The sequence below is a fragment of the Dendropsophus ebraccatus genome, chromosome 7 (genome assembly GCF_027789765.1).
Source record: "Dendropsophus ebraccatus isolate aDenEbr1 chromosome 7, aDenEbr1.pat, whole genome shotgun sequence".
In the NCBI taxonomy this organism is placed as follows: domain Eukaryota; kingdom Metazoa; phylum Chordata; class Amphibia; order Anura; family Hylidae; genus Dendropsophus; species Dendropsophus ebraccatus.
In genome coordinates this window covers 43,108,114-43,123,242 of record NC_091460.1, presented here as the reverse complement: position 1 = coordinate 43,123,242, position 15,129 = coordinate 43,108,114, and the positions used below count along the sequence as shown (strand labels likewise).

Below are 15,129 nucleotides of genomic sequence, written 5' to 3'. Positions count from 1 at the left end.
ACGTAAGTACCGCAGGAATCACAGCCGTACATAGCGTGAACATAGCCTAAAAGTGCAAATCCCCTCTTAATCTCCCCCCCCCAAAACAAAGAAAAAAACAATAAGTAAAAATTAGGGATGGTCTGAACCCGCCGAGGTTCGGGTTCGGATGAACCCGAACGCTCGGCAGCAGATTCCCGCTGTCTGCCCGCTCCGTGCAGCGGGCGGATACAGTGGGAGGACCGCCTGGAAAACTGGGATACAGCCTATGGCTATGGCTGTATCCCAGTTTTCCAGGCGGTCCTCCCGCTGGATCCGCCCGCTGCACGGAGCGGGCAGACAGCGGGAATCATTACCGAGGGTTCGGGTTCGTACGAACCCAAACCGAACTCGGTTCGTACCATCCCTAGTAAAAATAAATAATTGTTAGCACCTTATGTGGAAATGACTGAATTATTAAAGTGAATGTACCAGCAGGTACATTGTTTTGGTCTATTCCTGAGCATTAGCCCGGCATTGAACTTTGGGGGCAGCAGCTCCATTAGAATCAATGGTGCCTTGTCACACTTGGGGCCGGCAGGCATGCCCCCGTTACATAATGCCCAGCCGGAGATTGGGGATAGACCGGGGTGAGAATACGGCGATACAAATTTTTTTTTTTTTTCAAAAACAGTAAAACATAAGACATAATAAAAACATTTGCTGTATTATTGTGGCCTGCAGAGTAAGGCTTGGTTCACACATCGTTTTTTTTAGTAAAGAACAGACGCTGATTGCAATGACCTCAGCGTTCGATCTTTACTGCAGGGGCGGCAATGCATTAAAGTCAATGTAATGCCGCCCGCTGTGTTCACACATTGTTATTCTAACCCCGTTCTTTAGATGTGCCTGTCAATTATTTCCGGACGCTGTTCACTGAACAGCGTCCGGTAGCATCAGCTTTTCACACAATGCAACGTGCAGCGCTGGCTGTACATTGCATTGAAGTGAATGGCTAATTGATTTGCGGGCACACTCGACGGTGCCCGCAAATCAATTGTGAAAAACGAACATTCCTGCAGCCGATACAGAGGTATCGGTTGCAGGAATGGGCTGAGTGCAGCCCAGCGGCCGGCTGTGCAACGGGCGCTGTTAAACAATGTGTGAACATAGCCTAACAGTAAAATTAATGCATTTTAGTGTATCGTGAACATCATATAAATGAACCACCACACTCTGCCACAAACAATGTTTCTTGTTTCCTGATATATTCTATGATCAAATGAAGAAGACATTATGAATGAACTATTTGCTCTTCTAAGATTTAAAAAAAAAAAAAAAAAAGTAAATGAAATTTGGCCAGGTCAGTAAGGGGTTAGGGTACAGTGGGGAAAAAAAGTATTTAGTCAGTCACCAATAGTGGAAGTTCTCCCACTTAAAAAGATGAGAGGCGTCTGTAATTTACATCATAGGTAGACCTCAACAAAATGAGAAAACAAATCCCGAAAATCACATTGTCTGATTTTGTAAGAATTTATTTGCAAATTATGGTGGAAAATAAGTATTTGGTCAGTAACAAAATTTCACCTCAATACTTTGTTATATATCCTTTGTTGGCAATGACAGAGGTCAAACGTTTTCTGTACATTTTCACAAGGTTGGCACACACGGTTGTTGGTATGTTGGCCCATTCCTCCATGCAGCTCTCCTCTAGAGCAGTGATGTTTTGGGGCTGTCGCTTAGCAACACGGACTTTCAACTCCCTCCAAAGGTTTTTTATAGGGTTGAGATCTGGAGACTGGCTAGGCCACTCCAGGACCTTGAAATGTTTCTTACGAAGCCACTTCTGCGTTGCCCTCGCGGTGTGCTTTGGATCATTGTCATGTTGAAAGACCCAGCCACGTTTCATCTTCAATGCCCTTGCTGATGGAAGGAGGTTTGCACTCAAAAACTCACGATACATGGCCCCATTCATTCTTTCATGTACCTGGATCAGTCGTCCTGGCCCCTTTGCAGATAAACAGCACCAAACCATGATGTTTCCACCCCCATGCTTTACAGTAGGTATGGTGTTTGATGGATGCAACTCAGTATTCTTTTTCCTCCAAACACGACAAGTTGTGTTTCTACCAAACAGTTCCACTTTGGTTTCATCAGACCATAGGACATTCTCCCAATACTCTTCTGGATCATCCAAATGCTCTCTAGCAAACTTCAGACGGGCCCCGACATGTACTGGCTTAAGCAGTGGGACACGTCTGGCACTGCAGGATCTGAGTCCCTGGCGTCGTAGTGTGTTACTGATGGTAGGCTTTGTTACATTGGTCCCAGCTCTCTGCAGTTCATTCACTAGGTCCCCCCGTGTGGTTCTGGGATTTTTACTCACCGTTCTTGTGATCATTTTGACCCCACGGGGTGAGATTTTGCGTGGAGCCCCAGATCGAGGGAGATTATCAGTCTTGTATGTCTTCCATTTTCTAATTATTGCTCCCACAGTTGATTTCTTCACTCCAAGCTTGTTACCTATTGCAGATTCAGTCTTCCCAGCCTGGTGCAGGGCTACAATTTTGTTCCCGGTGTCCTTTGACAGCTCTTTGGTCTTCACCATAGTGGAGTTTGGAGTCTGTCTGTTTGAGGGTGTGCACAGGTGTCTTTTTATACTGATAACAAGTTTAAACAGGTGCCATTACTACAGGTAATGAGTGGAGGAAAGAGGAGACTCTTAAAGAAGAAGTTACAGGTCTGTGAGAGCCAGAAATCTTGATTGTTTGTAGGTGACCAAATACTTATTTTCCACCATAATTTGCAAATAAATTCTTACAAAATCAGACAATGGGATTTTCAGGATTTGTTTTCTTATTTTGTCTCCCATAGTTGAGGTCTACCTATGATGTAAATTACAGACGACTCTCATCTTTTTAAGTGGGAGAACTTGCATTATTGGTGACTGACTAAATACTTTTTTTCCCCACTGTACATCTCTGATCTAGTCAGTCCATACAGGATACGTATAGGCTGCACCTGTATACTGTATGTCTTTTCTATATAGCTGCAAGGCTAGGTTCACACTATGTAAAAACAACAGCTGTATTTCATAACAATGGCCGTTGTGTAAAGAACGGACGTAATTTGTATTTTTTCAGTTAACCTGGAACATGACATAAGTTATTTACAGTATTTGTATTGAAGCACTATCCTATTCATTCTTTACAAGGGAATCGTGTCAGTGTTGATAGTATAGAATTTTTCGGTGGAATAAGTCTCATCCCTTACAGTGTGCGAGGGTATTAAACATCTAGTCGCATATCACTTCAATCCCAAAGGGACTGCTCTGTTCTCCTTTGCTTTTAACCCCTGAGCCCTTTAAATGATTTAAAGGTATCTGACATATATGGCCTGCAGTCTGCGCATTTCTCGTCTTATGTTTTTCTGTTAGATATTTTTCAAGAATAAAGTCTCAGTTTCCTAGATATGTCTTGATCTTAAAGGTAGTAGGAAGGGAAAACATGTAACAGCTGCTGGGTATAGAAGAAAGCACTCAGGAATATCATCTCTGCCAAAGATAAGAGGCTCATATACCAGCTAAACGGAATCCGAAATATTCTTGAAGAGGATGTTTGCATGTAACAAATTTGTTGCAGATATTTCTGTCACTGGAAATCCATCCCATAGATTTGACTAGAGTTGTTTATGCTGTGGGTGCATGGACTTCTGCAAGCTCCATTCAGATGAGTAAGACAATTGCAAAATTTTTGCAACAAATTAGCCATGTGTGACCTTACCATCAGACTAAGAATTGTGTTACACGGCCCTATTTGTTTACATACTCTAATCTAGCGTCGATCTGCTAGATCGGTGCTCATTTACTGAGCCTGTTACATGGCTCGATGATCCTGAAGGGCTGTATACATATATGCTTTGTGCAGTTCTTGCTGTATTTAGAGGTTGTAATAAGGTTTTACTTACCTTTCCAGGTTCCCCTGATGTCCTACAGCCTGTTCCTTGCTCACCACAGTCACCATCTCTGAAGCAACAGGTCACTCAGCTAATCACAGGCCAAGATGGGCCAGTGCTGGGTCAGTGATTGGCTCAGCGGCCTATCACTACACAGGCAGCTTCAGATGTGCCAGCAGTGACTGCAATGAACAAGGAATAGGCTGGGGGACATTAGGGGAGCCTGGAAAAGTAAGTATGGTGTTTATTATTTTCTGTATACGTAAATCAGCCACTGATTTAAGTATATTAACTTAACACGTCGTTTTACGTGATGCGTGGTGTGTGGCCGATATTTTTTTTACTTGGTGGAGGACAACGATCAGCCAATGATACTGTGAGAGTTAGGCATGCTTGTTTGTCATTTTATCTCTGTTTGCGCCCCTTTTGTAAGCACTGTACAAATCACTGTACAGAATCAGAGCCATTCCTACCATTAGGCCAAATAAGATTATTGCTAAGGTGACAGATTTGTAGTCTCTGAAGGGTGGCATCGTTCATGAAGTGGCCTTAAATTATACTTTCTGCTACACAGCACTGACTTCATTGACCCCATGACCTGCAAATGATAGCTGGACAAAGACATGTAATGCAAGGAAGTCAGGACTGCACACACTTTGCAGGTATTATCAAAACCCTTGTAGGTCAGCTCACCTGCTCCTCTCCTCCAGAGTCAGCAAATAGAGAAATTATAGTCCAGCACCTTGAGTGAAGTAAAAAATCACGGTGAATTTCTTTTCATCGGGGTAATGCAGAGGAAGAAACAGAAGTACATGGTTGATGTGTTTTGGCAAAATTTGTTTTGCTCACAACCTCTAGTAACAATAATTTGCAGGTATTGTAATATGCTTCAGACATCATTACACTACAAGTGATCACTACCCCTTTATATGGAGTACTTTATATGGTATTATGACCATGAATAAGATCACCATGAGTAGTCACAATGCATTGACTCTTGTACATGTCAGGTGCTTTTATTCTTGGAGAGGTGCAATGGTACTATGACCATGAATAAGATCACCATGAGCAGTCACAATGCATTGCTTACACACTTGTGGAATTGGAAACTTTGAAACTTTTCTGTCTTGTCCTCACTAGGATAGAAGGTAGAGATTGACCAGAATAATTTAAGATGTAGCTGAATTGTGTATCCACTTTTAATAAGCTGCTGGTTTTCTGCAGTTTAGTCTTTGTATGCTTAAAACGAATTGTCAGCCTTTGAGAGTTTTTAACCCTTTGATTGTTGGAGAGTAGTTCCTGCATGTGTCAGGTCTAATCACCTGTATTCAATAAGTGACAGTGTGTACCTGGGATGCATGGGTTGGGGTGTTATTGTTGTTCTTTGGAAATCTATGTGTATGGTTGAGAGTAATGGTGCTTTAACACAGAGAGATTTATCTGACTGATTTTTTTTTAAAGCTAAAGCCAGGAATGGATTTGAGAAGAGGAGAAATCTGAATCTTTCCTTTATGACCTGTTCTCTGTTTATAGTTTGTTCCTGGCTTTGGCTTCAAAAATCTGTCAGATAAATCTCTCTGTGTAAATCCACCATAAGTGCCATATTGCATGGCCTGATTACTATAGTAAACGAGTGCCAATCTGCTAGATCAGTGCTTGTTAAGTGAGCCTAGTACACGGCTTGATTATTGTGCAGCAAAAGCTATTTGTATCATTAGGGATGTCTGTGCAGCCCTTGTAAAATAATAAACTTAGACATACCTCTTCGTGCTCCCTGATGTCCTGCTAGCTTCGGCCCACTCCCTGCAGTGTCTGAAGTCATGGGCCAGGACTAGAGATGAGCGAACCTGGAGCATGCTCGAGTCTATCCGAACCCGAACTTTCGGCATTTGATTAGCGGTGGCTGCTAAAGTTGGATAAAGCCCTAAGGCTATGTGGAAAACATGGATATAGTCATTGGCTGTATCCATGTTTTCCAGACAACCTTAGAGCTTTATCCAAGGTCAGCAGCCCCCGCTAATCAAATGCCGATCGTTCGGGTTCGGATGGACTCGAACCCTAACCCGGTTCACTCATCTCTAGCCAGGACCTAAAGACACAGTCAGTCGATGATCATTTTCATCAGATGATCGTTGTCTTTATTACACGGAGCAATAATCTGCTGAATCAACCTGATTCGATAGATTCTCGCTCCATGGGCTCTAAGATTGAGTGAGTGGAGATAGATCACCTTGTAGCCACACTGATGTCTTGTGCTAAGAGAAAAGTTTCTTCCATAAAACAGTGATAACTAGTAAATGCATATATACTGAGCAGGGAAAATCCGACACACAACAATTAAGCTTGATGTATGGCTGAAGTGATGAGTTTAGATGGTGATATTCATCTTGTAGGGGAAAGCACTTTACATATAGATGTAATTACATTTATTGTAATTACTAGTCATTGACCTTGTCCTTGTTTTTAAAGAACCGGTGTGTATAAGGGTACAAACCCACTTGACGTATTTGCTGCGTGAATCAGTCTTAAAAATAAGCAGGCAAAACGCAGGTTGGCTTTATACAATTGTTCTACGTTAAAATACGCAATTGCGTATTTTTGAAGCGTGAAGCTTGTTGTTAGCAAAGCATCAGTTGTTAACAACCTGTGCGAAAAACGCATGTAGCTTCACGCTTCAAAAATACGCAATTGCGTATTTTAACGCAGAACAATTGTATAAAGCCAACCTGCGTTTTGCCTGCTTATTTTTAAGACTGATTCACGCAGCAAATACGTCGAGTGGGTTTGTACCCTAAAGGACGATTTCCTTATGTCTAAGCACTATAGATCCATCTACAAAAACAGAAGGTGTTACAAGTGAAGACATTTAAAGGGAACCTGTCACATTGAAAATGCAGTCTAAGCTGCAGAAGGAGATGGGCAGATTGATATATAGATTTGTTGGAAAGGTTCCAGAATAACTTATCATTTATTTAGGTAAATCTGTTATTTTACATGTTTACACATGTAGAATAATGCACTTGGAGAGAAGGAATCCTCTATCTGATTTTCATAGCCGCTATTTTGTGTTTGGGGTAGTGATTTCTGACTTATCAAATGAGTCAACAGTGCAACCAGGCGTAGGGAAAACTAATGGTATTATGGGCTTTATTGCTAGAGCTATAACCAGTAGGAAGAGGGAGATTGTGATCCCGCTGTATAGAGCTCTAGTGACATCACATCTGGAATACTGTATCCAGTTCTGGAGATTTAAAAATATATTTATAAAACACAATACATTAAAAGACTGGAATGGGGCGGAGGGCTCCTCCTAGGGTTAGTTTGGAGGAGGGGGGGGCACCATCTAAGGTTAGTTGGGGGCAGAAGAAATGTAGCAAAATCTTATTTTTTGGAATTAGTTACTGAAGTATTGAAGATTGCAGACTAAAGCTTTACTGAATCTTTTTAATATATGCAGAAACTTTTTTTTTTCCATGTCAAGGATGTCTAGTCTTTGAAGTGAAATACGAGTACAGCACCCTTTATCAATTCTGCTAAATAATAAATACATAGAGGTTATATGTATATCAGTAGGAATAATTTTTTACATCAAAAACCATTCCCATTACTATTGATAACTATTTTTGCATGTCCATTTACACTACGCATAGCAACTTATCTCTAGGCTTTAGAGCTTGCATCTTGATTCCCTGGAATCATTTATGCTTTCGTGGCAATATTTTGTAACATTCAGTATATGATATCCTGATACTTTACGTCTGCCTTTGCATTTTGCTTACATGACCCTGTCTTCTCTGATCTTAGGTGGAATCCCATTTGTCCTGGTTGGAGAGTTTTTTCACCAGTCTCAGCGTCCGTCAGCCTTTATGATAGCCGGTTCCGTTAACTGGATCAGTAACTTTGCAGTTGGACTTCTCTTTCCTATAATCCAGGTAAAAAAAAAAAACAATAACCAAGAACTGTAGATTGTGTTAACCCCTTAAGGACGGGGCCTGAAATGGCCTTAAGGACCGGAGCAAATTTTATGAATATAACCTGTGTCACTTTATTCATTAATAACTTCGGGATGCTTTTACCTATGCGGCTGATTCTGAGATTGTTTTCTCGTGACATATTGTACTTCACATTTCTTGTAAATTGGAGTCGATACTTATAACGAATCTTTATGAAAAAAAACAAAATAGTGTGAAAAATTGTGAAAAAATGCATTTTTCCAACTCTAAAACTTTTCTGCTTATACAGAAAATGGTTATACCACATAAATTATATACTAAATAGCATTAGCAACATGTCTACTTTATGTTGGCGGCATTTATTAAACTATATTTCATTTTTTTTAGACAATAGAAAGCGTAAAACATTAGCAGCAAATTTCCAAATTTTCTGTAAAATTTCAAAATCAGATATTTTTAGGGACCTGTTCAGGTTTAAATAGCAACATGTCAGCAAAAGTCTCAGCACTGAAGATATAGTTATTGTTTTAGCTCTTATCATGGACTGGTCACAGGCGGCTACAATTTCTTCAGCTATAAATGTCCTGCCTGACCTCTGTATAATGACAGACGTGCCCTCTGCAGACACTGTACTTAGGAACCACATTACTGACACCATTATCTGTCATTTCATAAAATCCTCATTTTGTACAAAATAAAAGTCCCTCTTGACATTTACGACATCTACCGAGGAGCTGACAGGGACTAACTGGGGGATTAAGTGAGAAATTGGGATATTTATGCCGATCTCATATATCCTGTGCATATTACACAAGTCAGTATGAAATGTTCAAAACTGAAAAAAAAAAATATATATTAGCCCAATTGAAGTAATACTTCTCACAGAAAGTATACTCATGTACTTCTAAAGCAAGAGGCACTGAAGAATATGTGTAGATTGAATTACTAATAATCTGTGACATGTCAAAAGTTAATTTACTGTAAATGACAGTAACACTTTAAGTCATTGACTATGTAACCTGCCTGTCCTCTTTGTAACAATCCCACATTACAGTGTGAATGGCAGTTTTTGCCTTGTGGAAAGACACTCACGCGGCTGCCCCAATGACATTACATTTCCCAGCAAGTGTTCATTTCAGAGAGGATCTCAACCTTTCCGTGTATCTGAGGGGCAGAGTAAGCGTCCTTCTTGGGAATAATCAGCTTGTGTCATAGACAGAGAACTCTCTGTATTGTACCTACTGGCAATCCATCTTTACCTTCTGACCTTCCACTATAATAGAGGTCCCCGACCTTGTGCACCTTGTGAGCTATGACTGTGAATGATGGTCAGGAGGCGCCTTGATTTAATACATGGAGAATATATATACTAAATGTGTAGAGACAAGGAATCATGACAATGCAAACATCGTACAGTACATAGAATTGAAAAACAAGACTGCTTTGGGGGTCCACACAGCAGGGGGTCATGAGTCACATGGTGGTGGCAAATACTGTGTAATAACTACATGGGAAACAATAAAATGCAGTCATAGCATTATCTACATGCATTGTGTTCTATGCTATCTATGTAAACAGGGATTGCAGCTGTATTATTATTATTAGTATTAATATTTATGCGCCCTTGATTCCAGAGCACTAAGGCTGGGTTCACACTGCGATCTGTTCAACAGACAGAAAAACGTAGTCAATACTACTTTTGTGTCCGTTACAAAAAAATGCATCCGTTTCGATCTGTGTTTTTTTTTTTTTTATAATTGAAGTCAATGGAAAAATGGATCCAAATGGATGACACACAAATGCATCCATTTTTCCATAAAACGTTTACGTTAAACGGATTGCAAAAACGCAGTGTGAACCCAGCCTAAACTGAATTGTATATGATGTCTTATTGTACGGCTTACAACTAGTAACGCCTTTGTCCATATACCCCATACATTGACCTAAAAACAGTGATATAAAAGCTTCATGTGGTCCTTAGATTTTTAAAGCTGCACTTACACTAGATGACATAAATAAGGTCATATTATTAGTATAACTTGCCGTGAGGGTGTAAACCATATAACTGGTAGTTAAGGCTATAGTGAGGCATATATCACTTAGTCATGGGGTTTTAAGCTTTGTCCTCTTTAACACTTAAAGCAAATATACCATCAGTACATTCATGTTAGGCTTTGTACATTGATAGAATGGCGCCGGTGCAGGGAATCCAGTGCCACCGTCCTTTTTTTGAAACAAGGCCCGATTCCCGCATACAGCGCAATTCTATTCCCTGGCACGGGTCCTGGCTGAAGCTCTGGAGGAGGGCCGGGCTGCCCCCAGTGGAGGAAACCCCCGCCCCTCTATGACGTGCCCCCATTAGAATCATAAAAATTTCCTTAAACTGTGGGCGGCCCGGGCCACCTCCAGTGCTTCAGCCAGGGCCAGTGCCAGGGAATAGAATGGCCCTGTACGCAGGGACCAGGGCACGGTTCTATCCATGTGCAAAACTTAAAAGCGTATGTACTGATGGTACATTTGCTTTAAGGTCCTCATGCAACTTAGACTTTGATGTGGACATACTTGGTCATCAATAGTGCATGGGGCTCTCCCAAAGGTCCAGCGACAGATGATGTCGGTGAAGATAGCGGTTGAGCATGATAGAAAATCATACCCCCCCCCCCCCCCTTGTTCCTGTGTACGAGGAGGACAGGAGATAATCGTTCATCCATCAGTTATTGAAGGTGTAGGGCCAGCTTTAGTGTGGCTCAGTACCGTCTGTTGTATATAATAATGGCTTGCAACCTACATGAGAATGGGGACATACGCCCCATAGGATAAATGGGTGCAGTAGGATTAAGTTCTCCAGCACAATATATTAATTATGTATTTGGCAAAGTTTGGTAAATTACCTGTTATCAAGTAGCACAAAATGGTGAAATGAAAGTCAAGGGTTTTTTGTTCCATTAACCCTTTGAGGACCAGGCCCAAAATGACCCAGTGGACCGCGCAAATTTTGATCTTAGTGTTTCCGTTTTTCCCTCCTCCCCTTCTAAGAGCTCTAGCACTCTCAGTTTTCTATCTACAAGCCATGTAAGTGCTTGTTTTTTACAGGAATAGTTGTACTTTGTAATGGCGTCATTCATTTTACCATAACATGTACGATGGAATTCCAAATATATTATTTATGAAGATATAAATAGGTGAAATCGTAAGAAAGAATGCAATATGGTAACGCTTGGGGGGTTCCTGTGTCTACGTAATGCACTATATGGTAACAGCGACATGATACTATTATTCTATAGGTCAGCCCGAACACAACCATATGCAGGTTTACGCAGATTCTCTAATGTTATATATTTTTTTTAAATGAAATCCTTTTTTTGGCAATTAATTATAAATAAAATGGGACTATTGTGACGCTTATAACGGTTTTATTTTTTCACCTACGGGGCTGTATGGGGTGTCATTTTTTCCGCCATGATCTCTAGTTTTTATTAATACCATATTTGTGAAGATCGGACGTTTTGATCACTTTTTATTAATTTTTTTATATATATAATGTAACATAAAATCGGTAATCCGCGCACTTTTTTCCCTCTTTTCGTGTACGCCGTTTACCGTTCGCAATGACGCTTGTTATATTTTAATAGATCGGACAATTACGCACGCTACGGTATATTATATGTTTATCTATTTATTTATTTTTATATGTTTTATTTATATAATGGGAAAGGGGGGTGATTTAGACTTTTATTGGGGGAGGGGTTTTGGGGTAGTGTAATAGTGTTTTTAACTTTTTTTTTTTTACACATTTGAAGTCCCTTTGGGGGACTTGTACATAGATTACTTTGATTTATACACTGATGAATGCTATGCCATAGGCATAGCATTGATCAGTGTTATCGGCGATCTGCTCATTGAGGCTGCCTGTGCAGGCTCAGTGTAGCAGATCGCCGATCGGACCGCATGGAGGCAGGTAAGAGACCTCCAGCAGTCCGTTTTACCGATCGGGACCCCCGCAGTCACACTGCGGGGGTCCCGATCGGTAAGTGACAGGGGACTCCCCCTGTCACTTACACTTAAACGCCGCGGTCGCGCCGCGATCGCGGCGTTTAAGGAGTTAATGACACGCGGCAGCGCGATCGCTGCAGCGTGTCATTACCGGTGAGGTCCCGGCTGCTCACTGCAGCCGGCCCCCACCTGCTATGAAGCGCGCTCCGCTCCGGAGCGCGCTTCATAGCGGGAGAAACACCCAGGGCGTACAGTTACGCCCTAGGTCGTCTGGGGACAGACTTCCATGGCGTAACTATACGCCCTGGGTCGTCTAAGGGTTAATAGGTGGAGATGCCAGCAGTGGGATCACTAACTATCAGAGACTTACTATAGATCCTTAGGACCTCTGAGCTAGGAAAGCCCTTTTAAAGGGGTTATTCTGCGAAAATCAACTGGTTTTAGAAAGTTATGTAGATTTGTAATTTGCTTCTTTTTAAAAATCTCCAGTCTTCCAGTACTTATCAATTGCTCTATCTCCTGCAGAAAATTGTTGTTTTTTGATACAATGCTCTCTGCTAACATCTCTGTCCAAGACAGTAACTGTCCAGAGCAGATCCCCATAGAAAACCTCTCCTGCTCTGGACAGTTACTGGTAAGTTTTGCCCTCGGAGCATAGATTTTGTTAATACATATAAATAGAGAGTAACCTAAGGCAAACCATTAAAACATAAGTGTCAGTGCAACCAATGGGATCAGCTTGATTTTCCGTCCACATTTCATCAGCCATTTCACACGGTTGGTTCTCCACCTCCTCTAAGCCTGATATAAATATCCGGGGAAAAGTGTGTAATAAATCAGGAAAGTAATGAGGCCCCTGTACATATAGTCATTATATGAGTGACCCCTGTGTCCTATAGAGACATTTATTGGCAGCGCTTATGTTTACCTTTTATTTATTAGCACATCACAAATCACTTGTATAAGAAAACAGCAATAATTATACCGCAGGCATCTACAAGTGTCTCCCATCATTACGGTACATGTGGCTTCTTCTTACGAAAGGCTTCAGTTTACAACAAGGCATACATTTTACATTTTAACATCTGTCTGAAATTTTATCAAGTTATGTAATGGAGTAGAGATGAGTGAAGCAGCTGGAAATTCATTTTGTGAGCTTCTCAAATTTCGGGTCAAATTCTTTAAGATTTGCAAATCGAATCTTAACAAATTTCTTTAAGAGCAAAAACTATAGTAGCTACAGTACTGGGGCTATTACAGAAAGGTGAATTTGTTAAAGCATATTGTTGTAAAAGTGTTAAAAATCAGAAAATCACAATAAAAAAAAAAAAGTCAATCAGCCAGTCAGTCCAATCCAATTTCTGCCATTCCCCTCCTCTCTTTCCCTATATCACTCTGTTTGGGTTCTTTTACACAAAGCGATAATTCGCCCAGTCGATCGTTTCACGATTTTGAGGCAACAATTTTGTTTTTATAACGATCAGCGTTTAGATGAAGAGATAAATCTTTGAAAAAATTGTTACTTTGATCGTTTTAAGATCGCTTAAGCCCATCTCACACATAGGGTGGATCTGTGAAAGACTGTTTGACACAAAGCGATCTGCGAATTTTCAGCGAACGACCAACGATGATTTGTGAACATGTTGAAAGACTAATGTGAACGACTTTTCGCTCATCGCTTGATTGTTCATGGTTTACACTAGCGATCATTCTGCTCTCTCCTCCACACACAGCGGACTGGCCACCTCCATTACCGAAGAGCCTTATATAAAGGGGGAGTTTCTGACATCACAGAGGGCCCTGCAGCTGATTGGACAGGCTCTAGGGATTATGATCAATCTCTTTCTCCTGCCCAGTGACCCTCCGGATAGCATGTGCAGCCACCATTTAGTTTTTTTGTGAATTTCCTTAATGAATTGCCGGGAGTTCGCTTCACAGAACGAAGCAAATTAACAGCCCGATTTTCAGCGAATTTGGATTTGCCTGATTCGCTTTGCTCATCTTTAGTAATGACAGTTAAAAGTGATGGTAAAAAGGAAGAAAATTAAATAAAAAAGCGGAAAAAAAACAGGGCTGATGCACTTCATCATATAATGGCCCTGGTTTGCAAAAAGCGACAAATTCATGAAGTTGCTTTAGCGCTTTCTTATGTCTTTCAAACCACGTGGCATTTACCATAAGATAAATACAGTTCACACAGCGTCTTTCTTTGGCCATTTAACGGGTTGTTTTTTTTTAGGACCGCCGTCATTTTGTGGCCAAACAGTCTTTATTTCAACAGTTTGTACATTGGCTCCCAGTACGCAGATATTTCCAAGTAAGCAGGTAACAAATAGCAAGAATATGAACTCCCCAATAGGTAACTAAAAAAGAATGATGATGCTAGAGGATGATCATAACACAAATGAATATGAAGATGGCGATCAGGATTTGAAGTAGACAGATAATGAACAAAGTCCAAACATTCGTAGCTGTTCTTGAATCTTAGATCTAGATGTAGCTATGAAAACGTATAAAAATTGACCCTAACACCTGATGCCACTGACCCTCACTGTTCCTGGGAAGGCCCCTGATGAAAACCCTAATGTAAAAATGTCACAAACAATGGGGGACTCTAGGGTCCAAAACAATAAATGCTGAGCATAATGCAAATGTTAAAGGATAATTCTAGTAAAAAAAAAAAACTATAGTGCAGACAGGGGGGCAGGAACATAACAAATGATCTATACTCACCGATCCCTGTGCTCCCGCAGTGCTGAGTCAGCAGCTCACCTTCTCCCTCCTGGCTTCCTGCGTCATTCCGTCCTGGTAGGAGGTGCCTGCACAGCCATTCAGGGACTGCAGCGGTTTCCTGCCCTAGTCACTGACTGGCTGAGCATTCCTGAGCCAGGTCGTGATGTTGCAGGAGCTGGAGCTTAAGAAGGCTGGTGGGCATCTATGAGCGCTGATACAGTAGTAGTGATATGTGATGTCATGAAAAGACACATGAATAGAATTTCATACTTTTTAATACGACGCTCTAGTGTTGTTGTTGTTATTATTAATATTATTATTTTAATATTATTGAGTTTTGTATTTTTATTTTGTGAAACTTTTTTTAAATTTTTTATTAAACTAAAGGTTTCAGCATTTTCTTGAAGAGATCTTTTGCTTACTATATATAGAGAAGACAATAGGGATTCAACAAAATTAGTAACTTGTTATTAATGGCTTCCCCTCTGATGAACAGGCTTTTTTTTCTTTTGCCCATGATGGCTTCCAACTTCAGAGG

At 40.8% G+C, this 15,129-nt stretch overlaps 1 protein-coding gene across 2 annotated transcripts in view; it reads left to right on the top strand.

Moving 5' to 3' along the window:
- Positions 1 to 15,129, top strand: part of LOC138797362 (solute carrier family 2, facilitated glucose transporter member 9-like) — a 111,240-nt gene that overhangs the window by 85,726 nt on the left and 10,385 nt on the right. For both annotated transcript variants that reach the window (XM_069977407.1, XM_069977408.1), the window contains one exon: positions 7,717 to 7,844. In XM_069977407.1, the coding sequence (XP_069833508.1) occupies positions 7,717 to 7,844 (128 nt within the window). The remainder of the gene's footprint in view (positions 1 to 7,716; positions 7,845 to 15,129) is intronic.